The sequence below is a fragment of the Vulpes lagopus genome, chromosome 1 (genome assembly GCF_018345385.1).
Source record: "Vulpes lagopus strain Blue_001 chromosome 1, ASM1834538v1, whole genome shotgun sequence".
In the NCBI taxonomy this organism is placed as follows: Eukaryota; Metazoa; Chordata; class Mammalia; order Carnivora; family Canidae; genus Vulpes; species Vulpes lagopus.
In genome coordinates, this window is record NC_054824.1 from 73,806,332 (window position 1) to 73,828,083 (window position 21,752).

Genomic DNA, 21,752 nt, shown 5'->3' on the forward strand with positions numbered 1-21,752 from the left:
ACCCTTAAAATAGGGTTCAGGAAAAGAAATGTTTAAAAACAACTATAACAAATTCAGAGGTTTCTATTTAAATCACTTCAAGCTTACATTTTAATGTCATCTTTAACAATTTTATAGTATCACCTCTGGCCCTAAGGTGATGTTTCTTAAAAGGTACCCTTTTCCTTCAGCCTCAAAATAGTAAAATGGAATGTAGTATTGTTCCTGTCACACAGCTGGTCAAAGAAAATGAAGAAATGAAAGCAATAATCCTGGGACACAGAAACACCTGTCTCAAAATTAGGAGTTAAGAATTCAAGATTCAGTATCACTCTGCTTTTAAGGATCAAAAATTGATGCTTTCCACTTTTGAGTTCTCTTATACATGCCTAAAAATAAAACTAATAAAAAATAATTTTGCACACATGAGTATTTATGGGCTTCAGTGCTTTATCAAGATGAACAGAGAACTGAAACAGGGGACTCACTGGGTTTTCACTTAATTAACAAAACACCTACCTTAAACTTTTTCTGGTAAACCAATTGATTGTTCTGTATTGAAAACCAGCGTCTAAACAAATAAAAATAGATTAAGTTTTCATAAACATAATTTATGTCAGTTGTTAGAAATATTTGGAAAAGTACTAGAAAATCAGTTGATAGTAATTATGCTTTGAGAAGTGCATTGTTTTGTTTTATATAAACTGATGTCAATGAGAATACTATTGAAAGTAAAGAACAACTTTAAACAGTTTTAAAACCACAGACTAGGAAAATAAAATTGCTGTATTTTTATTAATTTTAGGTCAGAAATTTATATCCTGACAACAGCTGTTATCCTTTATGCTATCAGCAAATAACTGTATTAAGGTAAAAATTTAGTTTTTTTGAGGTTACTCAAAAGTAACTAAAAATCTTTCCCCCAAAATAACTGTTTCTATTATAGGGTAGAAATGAATTTATGTTGCAAAAAAGACTATCCATTTGTACACAGTAAAACACTGATAAATGGTGCTTTGTTTTCAACTTTTCTGCAGCTAATTCAGCAAGCGTTTGTTCAACAAAACAGGAAATTAAATCATTTAGAACTGATATCAAACAAGAGATAATCGCCAATTTACTTGACCTCGCTTTAATTTAAAATACTTCTAAGCAGAATAACCAAATTTATTACTAAAAATAATTCACCTAACTATCTACATTGTTCTGCCACTTCTTGTAAATTATCAGGCAAACAATTTACTTGCAATCTTTTTGAAAGAAAAAGCTAAGCTATAAACGGCATATTTACTAATTCTCACTTATTAAGACAGTAAAAGAACCTAAATATTTACAAAAAAAAAAAAAAATCACAGCCAAAAGCCATTCATAAAAGGAAGCAAAAATTCTCATCAAGCATGAAAGGTAAAACTACTTGAGACATTATTTCAAAATTAGTTTTACGTAAGATGATTTCTATCGTCAACATTAGTTATTAATCTATTAGCAGACAGAGATTTGACCTTTTCATTGATACTAACACAAAGCACTAGAAATTGTATTTAGACATATTTAGAAGTTCCATTTTAAAAAATTAAGTTAATTCTCCAAAGCTGTGAAAATGATTAGATGCTTTTCTATTTTTAAACTAGACAGACTGTTAGGCTTTCTTGCTACTTAAAAAGGTATCACCTTTACCATTAAAATAGAGATTTGTTAAATAAGCATCTAAATAAAACCAAGTGACTTGCCTCTCGTGCAAATCATCAAGAGGCAGGCTAGAAAAGGAAGAACACCTAGGTTTCTTTGCTCTGGGGCACACAGTTAGTTAGAAATGTTAAAGGAAATACCTATAAACAAAGAAAATGGAGCAGCCCTGCCACACGGGATGACATGCAATGGAAACAATCTCTGATGTTGATTAAAGTAGGTCTTTAAAAATCATTTGAAATACGGCAAACTACACTAACAACAACTTTTAAATAGCAAGGATATATAATTAGATGAAAAACTATAGTTTTACTGCACAATAGAAAAATACCCATATAATCACATAAACTTTTCATGCTTCTGAGGCTTTTAAAAAGTAAATTTCTTTTGAACTGGTGCATCTTAGGATAATAACCTTTAAAAACAATAACAAAATACTACATAACCTCCCCCTTTTTTGTCAAAGAGCATTTCCTCTGATAATTATTAACTTTATAGATCACATATATTTCTGAAACCTATTTCCCCTGCCATCTATTTGCTTCTGGGTGACTCTTTCATATCATCATTTGAGTTTTCCCTGAGTTTTGTATACTCAGGAAAGACACTATAAATTCATCTTAATTTTGAAAACATTTCCTAAGGAACAAAATCACAATGTATCCTACATAGAAAAAGAACTTGCAATTACTAAGATCTGTAGGTTATATGACACTAACTCCCGTCTTCTGCCATTAAAAAAAAAAAAAAGAAAAAAAAAGAGCCAACTACATTCATTTACATTGATCAAAACTCTACTCAGGTAAGTAAAATGGAATATAATTTTTTAAATTGCTCCTATAGAAAAATCCTAGGTATTATTAATATTTCTAATAAAAGGCGGCAGCCCGGGTGGCTCAGCGGTTTAGCGCTGCCTTCAGCCCAGGGCATGATCCCGGAGTCCCAGGATCGAGTCCCGCGTCGGGCTCCCTGCGTGGAACCTGCTTCTCCCTCTGCCTGTGTCTCTGCCTCTCTCTCTTCTCTCTCTGTGTCTCTCATGGATAAATAAATAAAAATCTTTTAAAAGAATATTTCTAATAAAAGGCAATATGAGACAGTTCATAGCCTATGGTGTTTGAAATATTATTTCAAGTTCATGCTGCCTGCAATTTGGAGTTACTTTAAAAGATAATTAAATAGGGGCACCTGGCTGGCACAGAGAAGCCAGAGGAGAAGGTGGTGGAGAAGAAGCATGCCGCTCTTCATTCTGGGGCTATGAGTTCAAGCCCCATGTTGGGTGTAGATTACTTAAATAAACTTTAAAAAAATTAAGATAATTAAATAATAAAAAAGACAAATTTTAGAAAGCACTATGCTGACAACTATTCTATATTCTACAAAATTCAGAAACTGACCACAAAGTCAAAATATAGATTTTTTTAAAAAGCAAAATTTATTGGCTCATTAAGAAAAATAATACATCACTTTACCTATCCCAAATTGAAATAACTGAATAAATATTTTAAACCAAAATTACTAAGTTCATGGACAATTAGATATTATTGATTTGTAAATACATGTGAGAGCTTCCAGATAACCAAACAGGGGGGAGGGAGGAGGAAAAAATATATTAAAAAAATAAATCAAAAAATAAATAAATAAATAATAATAAATAAATAAATAAATAAATAAATCAAGTGTCTTTACTATGTTTATCATTAGTCCTAGACCTGTACTTGAAACCAAAAATAAAATGTAAAAGTCAGACTTCTAAATCTCTAGAGGCTTTCTCACTAAAACTCTAAAAATTATAGATTCACGCACATATTTATTTATGTGCCAAATGGGTGAACATTTAACAAAATTAAAGGCTTTAGCACGTATGCTACAATTTTTCAAATTCAATTTAATTTTTCACAAGGAAAAAGACCAAGATGTTAAAACAAAAAGCTCTAGGAAAATTTTTAAATTATAAAAAAATTTTTACTTTCAGCAAAACTAATATGATTATTCCTAGTTACTGTTTAAAATTTTGAAAAGCAGGGACACCTGGTGGCTCAGCAGTTAAGCTCTGCTTTTGGCTCAGGGTGTGATCCTGAAGTCCTGGGATCAAGTCCCACATCAGGCTCCCTGCATGGAGCCTGCTTCTCCCTCTGCCTGGGTCTCTGCCTCTCTCTCTCTCTCTCTCTCTCTCTGTCTCTCATGAATAAACAAATAAAATCTTAAAAAAAAAAAAAAAAAAGAAAATTTTGAAAAGTGTTTCCCAGCTTATTTCCCTTAAAAAAAGATAGGCATTCATATTACTCATATATATCTTTGATATATACAGATATGTAAATATCTATATATTTATTTGATAAATATATCAAATGTTATTTTCATTTTCAATTAAAACAAATTGAGGTGATTGGCAATGAAAGGATAATTCCATTTCTCAAATGAAATGTGTATATTTTCTTCCCAATTTAAAACAAGAGACATTATATCCATTGCAAGTAATCCAACTGAAATGCAGGTTAATTATGAGCTTTCTCGTGCCAAAGAGGAAATTGGAGTAAGGCAGGAATGAGGGGAAGGAAGCCATTTGGTACCTGATATGATCGGGCTTTTTCCTGTCATATGAAAAAATGGGGCAGGATTAAAACATAAAGGAAAGGTGGTAAAAGAATGAAAACGCAAATGTGCAAAATAAGCAAAGGACTAGCATGATATGAAAATAAAGCAAGAATTAAAGAAATAAGCTTAAGCTCGTAACCTAACAGAATCATCAAAAATATATTTTGCATTTTGTTCTTAAATTTATACATATATGCATTTACACAATTAATTCTAACTCTTAGGAATGTGAAATGCTAATATTTCAGAAATATTCAAAAATTTTCTTCAATTGTTATGGTATAAAAAGTTCTGGTAGGACTTAGCACACTTGAGCATACCTCTACTATTATTTTTCTGTCTCTATAGTAATAGCTATAAAATGTAAATCATACTTTTCCTCATCTTAATAAGTTGCTCCTAAAAATTTAAGGGAAACAATCACTATAGATAGAGCTTCATAAACCTGAAACAAATGACAATTTTCATAGGAAAGTGGGATGACTAATTAAGAATTTCAAAGATTATAAAATATTATTAGCCAAATAAACCTACCTCCCACCTGCTCTCCCCCTTTTCATCAATGACAGCAGACACTCTAAGGCTATACACATAAGTAGGGCATCTTTAATATATGCATACATTTCTTATTTTAAAACAAAAAGCCAACAAAAGTTAAATTTATATCTGTGCTAGCAGCATATAGAATACTTTAAGAAACTGTTAATACATTTTATACTTTTAGGTATATTTACTTTCTCATTCAACAAAGACTAATCATAGCATGCAATAATTCAGCTTCTTTATTCATTTTACCAGCTTACTACTAAATAATCTTAGAATTTAATTATTTTCCTTGTTCCTTCAGCTTTTCTGAATTTATCATAGAAAGCAAAAGAGACATATAGGTATGAATAATCCACCTGGCATTGATCTGAGCCTGAGGTAAAGCTGCCAGCCACATGGAGAAAATGGCCTGATATGGAAAGATAATTTTGGTATTTCTCATGTTTTCAGAAAAATATGTATTACAGACATAAAAATCTGAGACACTACAAACTAGAAATCTGAAACCAACAAAAGACAAACTCAGCAATTCACATAAGACATAGGGTCTCACTCCTTACACTCTTTCAATCACATCACACAAAATACGGTCTCTTTAGTTAAATTTTGAATTAGAGAACGATGTTTACGTTTTATGACGCACAGGGGCGAGGTTTAAAACTACCTGGGAATTCCTAGTCAAATTCACATTTCCCTGAAGAAGGAAGTTTTTTTTAAAAGATGGCTTAAATGGGTGATGGGGATTAAGGAGGGCACTTGTGATGAGCTCCTGGTATTGCATGTAAGTGTTGCATCGCAAATTCTACGCCTGAAACTAATATATTACACTGTATGGTAACTGGAATTGAAATTAAAACAAACAAATAAATAAATGTTGGCTTTGAAAATATTACATGCCACTATTCCATAAAGCTAAAGATAATGGCAAGTTTGTCATCCTATGCTTGGTACCTTATAGTGACTACAAGAAAAAAATGCTCCCTAAAACTAATCTACAGACAGTCTAAAGATACTTAAACAGTAGGTAGAAAAATCATTATGCTGAAAGAGCTGCAATCCTGGATCTTTAAAGGTACAAACATCACAAATAGAGTCTTTTATTCAAAGTCAAACTGAATATATGAAATCAAGCTGGATAGAGAACTAATTAGAGAAGGAGGGTAGAGATGCCCGGGTGGCTCAGCGGTTGAGCGTCTGCCTTTGGCTCAGGTCATGATCCTGGGAGGAGGTCCCACATCGGGCTCCCTGCGTGGAGCCTGCTTCTCCCTCTGCCTGTGTCTCTGCCTCTCCCTCTCTGAGTCTCTCATGAATAAATAAATAAAATATATTTAAAAAAAGAGAAAGAAGGAGGGCAGACTTTAAAGTCATATATGGGTAAAGGGAAGGTATCTGCAAGTATTTCCTGAGATTAGATTTTTTAAATAAACTTCACATAAGAAATTTTACATTCCAAATTGAAAAGCAGAAAAAAGTTCTAAATAATATTTAATAGATTTCTTTCTCTCCTTTTCACAGTTACTGACCTATAATCTAGAAAATATCTAAAACTTCTGTTATAAGGTTTGGAATTTTTTTTGTGAGAAGACTTTTATATAAAAAGTAATTTATGCTACATTCCTTAGAAGTCTGCTTTTTACTAGTATTTTCATTAAAATGCTCTTTTTAAAGGTATATGAAAATGAAATAATCTGCTGTTCATAATTTTTCCTAATAATGTAGACTAGGAAGTTGTTTTTAATAGTTCTTAAGCTATTTTTAAAATATCTGACATATTGTTTCATCAAAACACAAATTTATATGGAATTTCCACAGCAAGTTAAAAAAACTTTTAAAGCCAGGTTTGGGGCCTCCATCTTGTCACAGACCAGTTGTGTGACCTTCAAAGAGCCACTATCTCTCTGCACCTTTATTTCTTTACTAAAAATTAGGGTGTTGAAACACAATCCATGATTCTAATCAATAACTGCCATCCCACTACAATTAGATGGCATCTCCTTTAAAAAGCAGCCTCATTTTCAAAGGCCAATACTGTCTCTTCCACTTTACAAATGGAAAGTAACATGTCTATAACTGAGAAATGTAATAGTTATTCCCTACTTGCTTTAGGTACACTTTATTACCTAAGCCAATTAACAGAATTCATGAAACAAATAATAAATAATGAAAGTTCCATGCTTAAATCAGGATTAATTTTTTTCCTATTGCCCTAAATGGCAATGTAATTTTCCACTAACACTTACTGTGCTTCATTTTGAAGTCTGAGATCATTTCTCATTGGAGAAGTCCATGGAAGATCATTTCATTTCTTCTTAACATAATGGTATAGTTTCTATGGATTTACTGTATTTTCACTGTGTTAAACTTTAAGTAGGTTGTTTTGAAATCTGAAGGTTAAAATTCAATTCTAACATTACCTCATGAAACCGTACTGGTTGAGAAATCTTTATTTATTATAAAAATTTGACACACTATTTTTTAGTTTTAATTTCCTATTCTGGCTATGAAAATTTAACCAGGAAACACTTAAAATATTGTCTTAATTTAAATAGCTTAGAAGACAGAATTTTAATTTCTCATTTTCACTTTGTAACAGTTAAAAACACTAATTCTACCCAGACCACTTTAGTTAATCCTTGTGTATGAATACATTATTTTAGAAGTTCTATATAATTCAAAGAGGTTTACTACCAAATATAATCACTTTCCAGCTTATATTCATACTCAAGTAAAGATAAATTATTTCAAATAAAACACACCCCATACATTTAAATAAATATCTGGCAATATCAAATGCTATGGAAATGTTCAATAAATCACTGACATTTGAAAATAGCAGTGCATGCTTTTTCCATATAAGCTCATCACCAAGAAATCAAAATCAGTGCACTAGGAATTCCTTATAATATATTAAATATTCAAACATAATAGTCCTCATTTAAATTAACAAAAATACATACTAAATTAAATTTACCAAGAATTTTCTATTTATTTTGCTAATATCCATTTTTTTAAAAAAAAGAAAACAATCTTCTCTATCATGAAGTGAATTCATGTTCTGTTCAAGTAGCAAATAAAACATACGCATTCAACTAATAATGTAAATCAATTCACCAGAACCCAATGTTACTCTCAATTATTACAAATTGGGTTGTTTTTTTTTCCCCCCAAAAAACAGAGGCATCCTTGAATAAAAGACTAAGGATGGAAGGATGATCCTGAGTCAACACAATCTTTTTTTTAATGCTTTAATGTCTGAAATTATTTTACTTTATTATACTAAATTAGAAGAAAATATAATAAGATATTTTATAATACTTAACAGACATTCACATGATTAATATTTTATAAAAATCAGTTTAACAACAACAAAAAAAAGTAACATTTTTGGTAGCCATCAAGTTTAGAAGAAAGGAGTACCAACTGCCACACATACTTCACACACAAGAACAATCGCATTTCCTAAAAGTCCTGGTTAAAGTTATTGCAAAGATCAAAAGATCAGGCTCGCCTAGCTTAAAAATTCACAAGCAAACACTAAATTAAAATGTACATAAACATACAGAGAAGGAACCCAAAGAAGAAAAAAAATCCTGCTTCCTAGTTTAAACTTTGCTTAAATTTTACAATTTAGATTTAGTACTAGCACTTTTCACTTGCTTCTTAGGATCCCCTTTCCTAGAAGGGAAACTTATCTTCAGTGAACTGGGTTCAAGAAAGTTATTACAAACTATGAATTTAAAGAATTATGAAAGAGTTCCCAAATCACAGGGAAGGTTGGAAAACGGAATGCGGAAGGATCAAGACTAGTATTTGAAATATATTACCTGTTCCAAGTTTTGAAGGCATTGCTGGCTCTTTTGAACAGATATCCTTCCATAACAATGCCATTTGCAGCATCTACATTATATTCTAACTTAGAATCATCACTGGAGAAATCCTAGACAAGATAAAAAAAGTTCATAGGGTTTTATTAAGTCCCCTAGACAACAAATTTATTGTAGAGAAACAGCTCAAATAACAGAAAAGCTTTGTATTAAGACAATTATATTAACAATATTCATAAGAAAAGGTGAGACTTAAATGTTGAATAATAGAAGAATGCTTCAACATATTAAAATATTTCAATTTGGGGCACTTGAGTGGCTCAGTCGGTTAAGCATCTGCCTTCTGCTCAGGTCATGGTCCTGGGGTCCTGAGATCAAGCCCCATGCTGGGCTCTTGGCTCAGCAGGGAGTCTGCTTCTGCTTCTCCCTCTCCCTCTGGGCCTCCCCCAAACTCATACTCTCTTGCTCGCTTGCTCTCTTTCAAAGAAATAAATAAAATCTCTTTTAAAAAGTTAAAATAATGGGACACCTGGGTGGCTCAGCGGTTGAAAGCATGCCTTCGGCCCAGGGCATAATCCTGGAGTCCCGGGATAAAGTCCCACATTGGGCTCCCTGCATGGAGCCTGCTTCTTCCTCTGCCTGTATGTCTCTGCCTCTCTCCGTGTCTCTCATGAATACATAAATAATTTTTTTTTAATTAAAAGATTTCCTGATGAACTTAAAAGTAATTTGTACAAAACTGCAAGACTACTGCTATCCCCAATTTTAAAATTCTAAAAATCAGCCTCAGAACTTTCAAAATTACTTCTGGACCAAAAATCAAAGTTAGAATACTATCCTTTTAGGGAATAGCAAACTCTCGGGCTTGAGAAAGATTTTGGCAGAAGCTAGATGACCATCTGCAAATGATGCTGGGATGTGAAGGTTCTCCCTTAGTAGCCAGGCAGAGTGAGAATCACCTAGGGACCTTCCAAACCTAAGTGTCTACAAAGATGGAATATGGAAACAGACTAATTCAGAAAAACAAAATTTATTAAAAACAAAAACCCTGCTGACATCTCTCAAAATTTAACCATTAAAAAAAAAAAAAAAAGACTAACCCAAACTAATCAAATGAAACAGAATCTATAAACAAATTGCTACATTTTCTCCTGCTTTTCTTTGAAAAAAAAAAATCAGGAAAATCTTAATTCCTTCATTTAAAATTTATTTGAGGCTGTAATTTATTTAATTAGGCAGACAGGATTATGTCAGCAATAGATATAATTGAGTTTGGCAACACTCTAAAGGTTTCATTTTTTTTTTTTTTAATTTTTATTTATGATAGTCACACAGAGAGAGAGAGGCAGAGACACAGGCAGAGGGAGAAGCGGGCTCCATGCACCGGGAGCCCGACGTGGGATTCGATCCCGGGTCTCCAGGATCGCACCCTGGGCCAAAGGCAGGCGCCAAACCGCGGCGCCACCCAGGGATCCCTAAAGGTTTCATTTGTAAAACTGGCAGCTTTTTAATGACCCTGATGCTATTTAAAACATTAAAATATAACACCTCCTTAAAGTACAGTGCATTATAAGTAATTTTCTAGTTTTCAACTATTTTTTGAGAAAGGTTGTCTTCAATTTAATTACTATTAATATCAATTAATACTGTATAGTACTTAAAGCGTGACAGATTATGATTTTATTACAAAAGCAACTAGTAACACTATATAAAATATATAATATTATAATTTAAATATATTGATGAGCTGACAAATTAGGAAGAAATACTCAAAGGCACAAGAGGAGCGAAAATAGGAGGCTTAAAGAGGTAAGCAGTAAGCAAATCAAGGAAGCCAGATTTCACCTTAAGGGCACTTGCCTCACCAGAATTGGAAGCTTTGGTGTGAGGCTGAGGGAAAAGAAGGCAAGACCAAGACTGGCCAATAAAGAGAATCTAGCAGAAACTTTCCCTTCTGAAATTGCAAGCAAGACAAGAAGGGCCTTTATCACTTCAATTCAAGATTATGCTAGAGGTCCTAGCTGACAAGATAATAAACAAAAAGTAAGGAAGAATTGGAAAGGAAGAAACTATTATTATTTGCAGATTATATGACTTTGTACAAAGAACATCCAAAACAATCCAGAAATAAATTAGCATTAAAGAGACCTTATTAACAAGGTAACTGGTTTCAAAGTCAATACAGAAAAATCAATTTTAATATGTAATAAAAGTAAACAGTGAGAAAAAAATTTTAAGACATTTACAGTAACATTTGCAATATAAGTATATATGAATAAATTTAACAGAAGATGTACAAGTAACTATAAAACTTATAAAGGATATAAAAGAAAACTTAAAGAAATAAATATTTCAAGCTCATAGGTTAGAAGACATTATAAAATAAAGATATCAATTCTTCCCCATATTGATTCACAGATCCAATGCAATCAATCAAAATCCCAAAAGCTATTTTTATGCAATCTGAAAGTCTGCTCCTGAAATTTATATAAGAATGCAAAATTTAAGCAATTCACTTCTGAAGCAGAGAAGGTAGGAATCTTAGCTTTGTCAGACATCAAGATTTACTATAAAGCTAAAATAATTAAGGCAGCATAGTATTGGCACAATTAAGACAAAAAGGCCAATGAAAAGAACTGAAAGCCTGAAATAGACTTCATATGTATACAAACGTGATGTAAATCAGAGGATACAACAGAGTAGTAGGGAAAGAACACATTTTTAAATAACTGATTCTGGATCATCTACATACCAGTATAATACAAAAAATCTGGATCTCTACCTCACACCATAACACAAACACCCAATTACAGATGGATTTAAGGTCTAAACATAAAAGGTGAATCTATAAACACTTAGAAGATTACACCAGAGATATTTCTTCATGATCTTAGGATAGGAAGGACTTATTAAACAAGACACAAAAAGTACTAACCATAAAAGACATTAAAAAAAAAAAACTAAAAAAAAAAAAAAAAAAAACTATGTGAAAATTAAAAACACATAGTATATCCCCCCAAGATACGCTTAATCCAGATGATATGAAGAATCTGAACAGTTAGGCAGCCTGATGTAAAAATGGAAGAAAAACTAACAGACATTTCTCAAACCAAATGACCAATAAACATCAATAAGGGGAAGGTGCTTGAGTTCATTAGTAACTAAAGCATAAATTAAAACCACAATGAGATGTTAATATCTACCCACTAAAATCAGCAAAAATTAAAAACCCTCACAATACCGTGGGGTGGCCAAGAACACTGAGAACTCACACACAGAGCTGCCTGCCAGGAATGGCAATATCATTTTGAAAAGTAATTTAGCATTATTTACTGATACTGAGCATATATATTCCCTCTGAACCAGGAGTTTTACTCCTAGGTATAAATCCATCAGGAATATGTACACATATCCAAAAGACATGTACATGAATGTGCATAGCCATCACTGTTTCTTTAACTGATCAATTTAAATTCTTGAAAAATGTAAATAATTACATCAGACATATTTTCCCTTAATTTTTATGATTAAATCTTTTTCCCCTTTTTTTTTTTCTTTTACCTGTAATGCAGCCTTGTGTCAGCATTTAAGGGCAGAAAAAAGCAAAAATAGCATTACTTTCTTTACAGTACAGCGGTACCTATTACTTAAAATCAAGTAAACTAATTTTAGATTTAATAATCTACTGTTGGATTCTCAGTACAACACCGAGCTGTGTATACAACAGGGACAAATATTAAAAGATACACAATATTCATTAAATAATTCAGTTTAAGCAAAAAACACAAGTTCCTACAAATATCATGATCTCTCATTTTAATTAGAAATGATTGGTCCCAATTTTTAATAATCTCTCCATGATAATGTCATTAACACAAATTACTCAACCAAAAGTTACTCTAACTTTAAATAAAACAAAACAGAAGTTAGTCTTACCTAACTATAACTGGAAGTAACTAAGTTAAAGATGGTCTGGCAGAAAAATTTCCCCTTTATGTTTCTCTTTTAATATTAATAACCCATCATCAATATAATTTTCCTTACCTGTACTACTAACTTCACTTTAATTTTTTTCCACTGACATCTTTTAAGTCAGATCTTGTTCACTGGTCATTTATATTCTAAGTAAATCATAATAAAAGTTGATCTGACTAGTCAATACCAGAGGAACAGATTTTTAAAGCAATGCTAGAAGGCATCTTTTTTTTTTAAGGGAACACACAAATAGGGTACCCCACCACCACAAATTATACAGTCAAGTTTTCCACATTTGGGGAAATTCCAAGGGTCAGTACATTTGGAGTCAGTGGATAAGCCTCACCCTGGAAACCACTTTTGGGTTCATGCTCTCTCCCCTGCTGGGTAAGTACAGAAGGCACCTTGTCACATACTCGTATTAAATTCAATCTCCAAGTCTCTCCTTTTATTTTCAGATTACCACACAAAAATATTACTGACTATATAGGATGAAATATTATTACGTTGAGTTCCAAGTTACTTGTAATCAAACCCCTCCACACACAAAAACAAAAATATCATATTTAATTTTCATTTTTAAAAATACATTTTTCAAATCTCAATTTAGCTATGCTTAGGCAAATTCACAAGAAATGCATGTGAAATTCCAACAACACATGAGAGAGGGCAAGTGCTGCCTCAGAGTAATATAGCTGTTAGGTCCACAATACCAAACACACACACTGATGCAAAGAGATGTTCTTCTTCACCACCCCCTCTGCCCACCCTCCACCCCATCCCTTCTCACCCACACACTTTACAGAAGTTGGTGATATCCTAACTGAATCTGTTAATATCTGTTTAAATTTTAAGAGGCATTTTTTAATTAGTTAAGATCTTATAAGATTGTGGGCCTGGGTGGCTCAGTTGGTTAAGTATCTGCCTTCAGCTCAGGTCATGATCTCGGGCTCCTGGGATGGAGCCCTGCTCAGCAGGGAGTCTGCTTCTCCTTCTCTGTTCCTCCCCCTGCTCGCGATGTCTCTCAAGTAAGTAAGTAAGTAAGTAAGTAAGTAAAGAAATAATTAATCTTAAAAAAAAAAAAGGTCCTATGGGATTAATGTTTTTGCAAAGTGGTTCAAGAACATAGCTTTCAAATATTGCCTGACCATCCAAAAAATATTTTACTTTTCACAAAAAAAGGGAAGATTTTATCTACCCAATTTAATTATTACAGCAACTTAAAGGATTTGTTCCAACACAATGGTATCTTGCTGAAACCAGTAATTGAGCAATTGCATAAAATAGGAATTACTCTCCTTTAACTTTTCTCATCAAGTACCTTTTGTTGAATGGTGGAATGTTTTTGCTCCATCTCTCTTTTCTCCTTTGCTGCATCCACAACCAGTCGATCCAACTATAAAGGGAGAAAATTAGACTGAGTTAAAAATTAAAGAAAAAAAAGTATGATTATTTTTTTAAAACACTCTCAATAAGTCAGCCAATTTAAGTCTACTAAGACCAGGGTATAAAATAGCTATTGTTGGGATCCCTGGGTGGCGTAGCAGTTTGGCGCCTGCCTTTGGCTCAGGGCGCGATCCTGGAGACCCGGGATCGAATCCCACGTCGGGCTCCCGGTGCATGGAGCCTGCTTCTCCCTCTGCCTGTGTCTCTGCCTCTCTCTCTATCTCTCTGTGACTATCATAAATAAATAAAAATTTAAAAAATAAATAAATAAATAAATAAAGTAAAATAGCTATTGTTTAAAAAGAAAAAAAAAGAAAAAGCTATTGTTTAAAGTTCTGTTTTAAAAAGCTCAAAAAATTTAAGAAATCATAAAATCTCATTTCTTTCTTGTTCTTTCCATCAGAAAAGATGATTTTCTTGTATTACGACAAATGTCCTGGCTTCTTGAACTACTGTTTGCTAGAATAAAAAATAATCGGGTTATAAATTATGTGAGTCTACTCTTCTAGACTGTGATGTATGTCATTTCATCTTTGAATCCCCATACCTCTAACTGTGGGAAAAATGAAAAAACAAAAATGCAAATATCAACAGGAATAAGAATAATAAAGTATTAAATATCCAAATGTTTTCATTGATATCTTTTAAAAACAAAATATTAGGGTAGCCCGGGTGGCTCAGCGGTTTAGCACCGCTTTCAGCCCAGGACGTGATCCTGGAGACCCGGGATGGAGTCCCACATTGGGTTCCCTGCATGGAGCCTGCTTCTCCCTCCGCCTGTGTCTCTGCTTCTCCCTCTCTCCTGTGTATTCTCATGAATAAATAAATAAAATCTTTAAAATAATAATAATTTTAAAAAGTCTTGGTAAAAAAAAACATTTTGTCCTTCATTCACTCTATTACAAATGATGGGGTTTTTTTCCCCTAGCAGAGAATAACTCTAGCCACAGAACCTTTTTTAATTAAAAAAAAAGTTTTTAATTATTTAAATCTGCTGGTTAACACACAATATTAGTTTCAGGTGTACAACTGGCCACAGAATCTTAATTATCGCTGAATATTAATAACCAAAAGAAAACACATTGAAACAGAATTATCACTATTATAAATATCTGATTTAGATGGCAACTATACTATACTTGAGGATCTAATGCATACATGCCTTAGTGACACATAACATTGATTTAATGGGTAATGCTGGTATATGCTGCACTAGGAAAACATGCTCAATATTTTCTTATATTGGGGGCACCTGGATGGCTCAGTCAGTTAAGCATCTGCCTTTGGGTAGGGTTGTGATCCCAGGGTCTTGGGATCGAGTCCCACATCTGGCTCCTTGCTCTATGGGGAATCAACTTCTTCCTCTCTCTCTGCTCCAACCCCCTGCTCATGTGTTCACTCCCTTTTTCTCTCTGTGGAAGAAAATCTTTTAAAAATATTTTTTCTTATACTGAATGAGTGAAACAACCATTATGCCATGGTTTTATAGCCTTTAATTGAATGGCATATAAATATTATTTATTCATTCTGATTGAAGAGAGGTACAAGGCAGACCCTAAGATTCAACTAATATTTATAAACTTGTGTGCATGTACCTGCTATGCTAGTACGGCAATGCAAGTGATGGTTTTCTGCCTATCAGATTGGTAGTAAATGCCTCTGCTACATCCCACCTCATTGCTATAACAACAGAAAGGGGGAAAATTCACCTTTCTCTGTTGGAGCAGAAGTATAAAGGAAAAAACTATCTCAATGTGATAGAGGGTTGGGGAAGGTACAAGTTGAAGAGATGTGAAAACTGATAGTCTTGTTTCCTACATGCTGGGACTAGATCAGCAAGAGGGAGTCTGGAGCACAACATGTCTAATAGAACATACTTCTATTAGTATTGGACAGTAGGAGTTTCACAGGTACTCATAACTAGCCAGGTGTCCCCAATCCTCTGTGTTTGGAATCCTTTCTACTCCTACCACATCAGACATAATCACTTCTCTTTCTGCTTTTGAACTTCTCCCATTTCCATCTGCTTGTATATTTGTGTAAATCCTACTATCTTAAATAAAGCCTCCCTCAACTCCTATTTCTCTCTAGCCACCACCTTCTACCTCTCTTTCCTTCACAATACAACTTCTGAAAAAAAACTTCCTTGTTCTTCACTTGTCTATTTCTTACTCATCTACTCACTGTAGTTTAGCTTTTCCCACTCAGACCCTCAACTCTCACAAAGGTAACAAATAATCTTGCTGCTAAACCCAATAGGTAGTTCTCAGTCTTAGGTTTACTGGACCTTCTTTCCAATATTTGTACTGATAACCACCCTCTCCTTTTTGAGAAACTCCTTCCTTGGTCTGTGCTACCACCATCTCCCAGTTTTCTACCTCCTCTCTCATCTATGTTCTCATAGAGCTCCTCATATCTAGTCATCTCTCAAAAATATGTCATGCTTAGGGCCCTGTCTGAAATAGATTCTTTTACTCTACACTAGTGGCCCTTGACCTTAATTTAACAAAATCAAAATCTTTAAGCATAGTGTTCTAGCACTCACATTTTTCAAAAATAGCTTTCAAAATACATAAATGATTTGGGGATACCTATTAACTCTCCTTGAGTCAATTCACCCATTCTTGTGGTTACAATTAGCAATAATATGCTACTGACTCCTTTAACCTAGTTTTTTTGTTTGTTTGAGCTGCAGATATACCCACTTAGATGTCCTATCATCAAAATTTAACACATTTAAACCTCAACTCATCATGTCCCTCTACCTTCAAAAATTGGCTGTATCTTAAATATCCCTTGAGTCTATTTGCTTCTATCCCTACTGCCATGTTCCTAGTTCCAGATGTAATTCTCTCATAACTGAATTATTTTTTTTTAATTTTTTAAATTTAAAAAAATTTTTTTTTAATTTTTATTTATTTATGATAGTCACAGAGAGAGAGAGAGAGAGAGAGAGAGGCAGAGACATAGGCAGAGGGAGAAGCAGGCTCCATGCACCGGGAGCCCGACGTGGGGTTCGATCCTGGGTCTCCAGGATCGCGCCCTGGGCCAAAGGCAGGCACCAAACTGCTGCGCCACCCAGGGATCCCCTCATAACTGAATTATTGAAAGAATATCCAAACTGGCCACCTCCAACCAAGGCTACATTTTCCACTACACCAGAGCTTAGATGCTTGTCAAGGATCTGAAAGATTATGTGGGAACTGAGAGAGGGGAAACTGCAAAACTGAAATTAATAAATGTCTAAAGTATAAAGTGGACTACTCAACTGCAATCCAACTCTTTTGTTTTAAATTATATATAATGTAAGATGAGGGTGCAACATAATGCTTCACAGAATGTGGGGAATCCCTAGAGCCGAGGAAGTTCTTGTCTTCCTCCCAAGTCTGGGCTACAGGTCCTAGATGTATGTCCCTATACCTCTTTGATCCTCTGTTACGTGGTAGAGACAGCCAGATATCCTCCAATATCCAATCTCTTTCTTTCTTTCTTAACAAAACAACACCCAAATTCTTGTAGGTCACATGATTATCTGGCATGAAGTTTGTATCTCTCAGCTCTTCTTGTAGCCATTGTGCCATTAGGATGCACAAAGTAACTCTAAAATTTCCAGGAGATATCAATAAAGAGAGAGAATGCATCTTTCTCCTTTCCCCTTTCCTGTTAGCTAGAATGTAGGTATGGTGACTAGAACTTGATCACCCACTTTGAACCGTGAGGTAGAATAAAAAATATATAATAAGCCTGCATCCCTACAAACCAAGTGACAACCATACCAGGCTTTACATATGGAAATAAAATTCCATCTTGTTGAAGCCACCACTATTTTAAAGCTTCTATTTATCACATGCAAATGAGTTTAGTCTCAATTTATATACTCAGAAAGGACATTTAGCACAGGGAGTAATAGTTTGGTAACTTGCTCATTTCCTCCAATAGATTTAGTTCTACAAGTCAGGGAACAGAGCCCCACATCAGGTGGAGGAGGGGGATGAGTGAACAAAATTGGTGAAGGGGGTCACAAGGTACAAACTTCCATCTATAAAATAAATAAGTCCTGGGAATGTAATGTACAGCATGGTGACTATAGTTAATGCTTCTTACACTGTATACTTCAAAGTTACTAAACAGTAGATCTTCTAAGTTCTGAAGACAAGGAAAAAAATGTTTAACTCTGTGGACTAAAAGATGTTAACTACACTTCTGAGGTGGTCATTTGACTATACACACACACACACACACACACACACACACACACGTGTGTATTAATATACACACATAGGGCAATCCCGGTGGCGCAGCAGTTTAGCGCCACCTTCAGCCTGAGGTGTGATCCTGGAGACCCGGGATTGAGTCCCACGTCGGGCTCCCTGCATGGATCCTGCTTCTCCCTCTGCCTGTGTCTCTGCCTCTCTCTCTCTCTCTCTTTCTCTCTCTCATTCTGAATAAATAATCTTTAAAAAAATAATAATAATATTATACACACATATATCTCAAAGTATTTTATATACCTAAACTAATGCAATATTGTATGTCAATCATATCTCAATGAAAAAAATACAAATAGCAATGTATAACACAGAACCAAGCAATACAGTACGATATTACCTGTGCACCAAGATCCTTCATGTAGGGCCCCAGTTCACTGAATAGATCATATCCTTGATGGAAGAAGGCCAAATGGGCATACATAAAAGATAACATCTAATAAGAGAAAAAAAAGTTTAGCATTTTAAAATCAATTATTAGATATTCTGAAATTTTATAAAAATCTTACCTGTTTAAAAATTCCATCAGAGTCCAAAATGTCAAAACTACTTAAAATTAAAAATGAGTCATTTTTCTTAAAAGAGTATTTCAGAAGTATTTGTGAAGTGAGAATAAATTATATTTAAAAGAAATCTCCAAGTGGTTTATCATTTTTAAGATGCCCCAAGTTTTAGTTGTTTAGATTATATCCAGATGATCAAAATTCATATGGTAATAACCAAAAGAATCAAGTTCTTCATACTTTCACCATTTTCCCAGGTACAATATAAAATATCTATATGCCTTTCAACCAAACTCACTGGCAAAACTTTAAGTTGCAAATAAAATATTAGAAGATAAGAACGGGAAATATGAAGTTCTCAAAATAAAGCAATCATACTTTATATAACTATTAGGATCACCAAACACAACCCAAAGTAGAAAAATGTTCATTTTCTTTCTCAAGATACTGAAATGAGTCAACAGACTTTGCCAATATGGAGGTTTCTGTATATTCATTCCCAGTATCCAAAAATGTTGCTAATAGGTTAAGATTTTTTCCAGGTTTCCCTACATTTTACCTATTTGTGAGAGAAAAATCACCCTAATTTTAATTGTTGTTTTTACATGGTTACAAATCTAATTCAATCACAATAGTGAAAGAATCTTCCAAACATCCATGTTTATTTTTAGCAAGATGAGGCATCTGTTTTAGCATATTCAATCAATCTGTGAACTATATCCAGCTCTATCATCTGTTTTTGGATGACTATGAGCTAACAGTAGTTTTTACACATTTAAATGGTTGAAAGACAATGAAAAGAAGACATGGAATTCATGACATGTGACAATTGTATGAAATTCAAATTTCCATGTCCGTAAGAAAAATCCTTATTAAAACACAGTCATGCTATTCATTTACCTGTCTTCTACGACTGCTTTCTCATTACAACATTACAACACGGTTTAAGTAATTACAACACGGACACCACCATCTGCAAACCTAACATATTTACTTCCTGGACCTTCACAAAAAACGGCTGCCTACCCCCAGTAAATTCATGTGATAGAATTCTACATGGCCAGCGGAGTCAGCATTAAATAAAGGATATTTAATGACACATGGTGATTTTGTACAAAAGAAGTTAAAAACATATGAAGCAATGATTTCCATTTTGTTTAAAGAAATTAAATGCAATTTTAAAGCACACATATACACATTTACATACATACATGCACACAGAAAGAAATGAAAAAGGATGAGGATATATGCCAAGATATTAACAGTGGTTCTCCCCTGGTAGTAAGACTCATAAGTATTTTAATTTTTTTTCTTAGTGCATTTTACTTTCCAACATTCTACAATTAACATACATTACTCTCAATCTGGAAAAGGAAGTGCAGGTAAAGAGCGTTACCTGATAAGTAATAACATACATATAGAATTTAGGGAAATGCTAGGTGGGGACAAAAACCAAAAGCAATTTAGGTATACCCTCCCAGGGAAAAAAACAAAACACTTCAGTGAACATAGAGGAAAAATTATCTCTAAGGTTCTCAAAATATGAAAGAGTGCAGTGTCATACCACTACCATCCCCTGTCCACTTGTTGGCTTTAAAATTAAAAAAAAAAAAAAAAAAAAAAAAAGGGTTAAAAAGAAAAAAAAAGGTCAAATAAAAAAATGGGCATACATGATCAGGGAAAAACATTATTCTCACATTTTATACCATTTATTTTCAAATGGCATTCTAAAGAACAAACCAAAAGGTTGATACATCATCAATAACCCTGAGGAAAATTCTCCCAATGATACAATTTATGTATGCCTTCAATCTCAAATATTTAAATGTCAATATTAAGGCACTCACAGTGTGCTAATAGAGGAGATAAACATAAATACCTCTAACATGAAGTAAACAAAAAAGTGGTTAAGTGACATAAGTATACAAAGATCTGTAAGATTAATTATGAACCTGGAATAAATACATGTACATATAGATACACACACATGATGCTGTTTTAAACACTTACATAGGTACACTTAGATCATATTAAAATATTGAAAACGTCATTTCAATAAATATCTTACTGATTTTAGGATTTCTGATCTCCTTTTTGATTGAAGGACATTAATCTGAGGGAAAATACAATTAGTTAATCACTCATGCATTATTTTAAAAACTAATCTATATTGTAATATTGTAAACTTTGCTTACTGATAGTTTGATACTTTTCCAGAAAAGTAAATAAAAACAAAATTCAGGTGTTTCACCCTTTGACCCACGTTTTGCAAAAACAGTTAAACATACCAAGGAAACTCTCATCTGTTTTCAGACCAAAGAAAAACTGGCCATGTGTAAGTCATAAATACTGTAGTGATAAAACTATCACTTTGATAAAAATTTGAATTTCTTAGAATTTCTTCTTTCCCCATTCTCCTTACCTAATTGCTCATCTAGACCCTTCAAAATATATCCTTACTGCAAATTCTCAATACTTTTCTCAATACTTTTCTCAATACTTTTACCACGACCAACCACCATCTCATCCTTTCTAGATTGTTACAATAGCCTACTCACTAGTAGTCTCTCTATACTCTTGACTTTCTACAATCCATTCTCCACACAGCAAACAGTGATCTTTTCAAAGTATAAATAAGATTATGCTATATCCAACTTAAAACCTTCCAACTTCCTCCTGTAGCCCGCATGACCCTTTGTGATGATCACCTCTGTAACCCAGTTTTCTACTACTTTCCCCTTTCTATGTTGCAACCACAATCCAAAACTACTCCTACCTCGTCCCTTCGATAGCTCAGCTGGTAGAGCGGAGGACTGTAGCTGGCTTCCTGGCAGGAGACAAAACTACTCCTACCTCAACACCTGCAAACTAGTTGTTCTGTCTTCATGTCATGATTGTCCGTCCAGATAGGCACAAGGCTACCTCTT

At 33.6% G+C, this 21,752-nt stretch overlaps 1 protein-coding gene and 1 non-coding gene across 4 annotated transcripts in view; both read right to left on the minus strand.

Annotated features, from left to right (window-relative positions):
- The window catches only part of ACAP2 (ArfGAP with coiled-coil, ankyrin repeat and PH domains 2), a 127,031-nt gene that overhangs the window by 29,214 nt on the left and 76,065 nt on the right, over nt 1-21,752 (minus strand). For 2 of the 3 annotated variants that reach the window (XM_041770258.1, XM_041770270.1), the window contains exons 7-12: nt 20,894-20,938; nt 18,663-18,758; nt 13,930-14,004; nt 8,634-8,746; nt 4,239-4,259; nt 499-550 (exon numbers count right to left, since the gene is read on the minus strand). In XM_041770258.1, coding sequence (XP_041626192.1) covers nt 499-550; nt 4,239-4,259; nt 8,634-8,746; nt 13,930-14,004; nt 18,663-18,758; nt 20,894-20,938 — 402 coding nt within the window. The remainder of the gene's footprint in view (nt 1-498; nt 551-4,238; nt 4,260-8,633; nt 8,747-13,929; nt 14,005-18,662; nt 18,759-20,893; nt 20,939-21,752) is intronic. The other variant, XM_041770264.1, reaches the window with a different exon arrangement.
- On the minus strand, nt 12,843-13,003 carry LOC121475284. Its single transcript, XR_005983706.1, has one exon. It is a non-coding gene; the product is annotated as a U1 spliceosomal RNA (small nuclear RNA).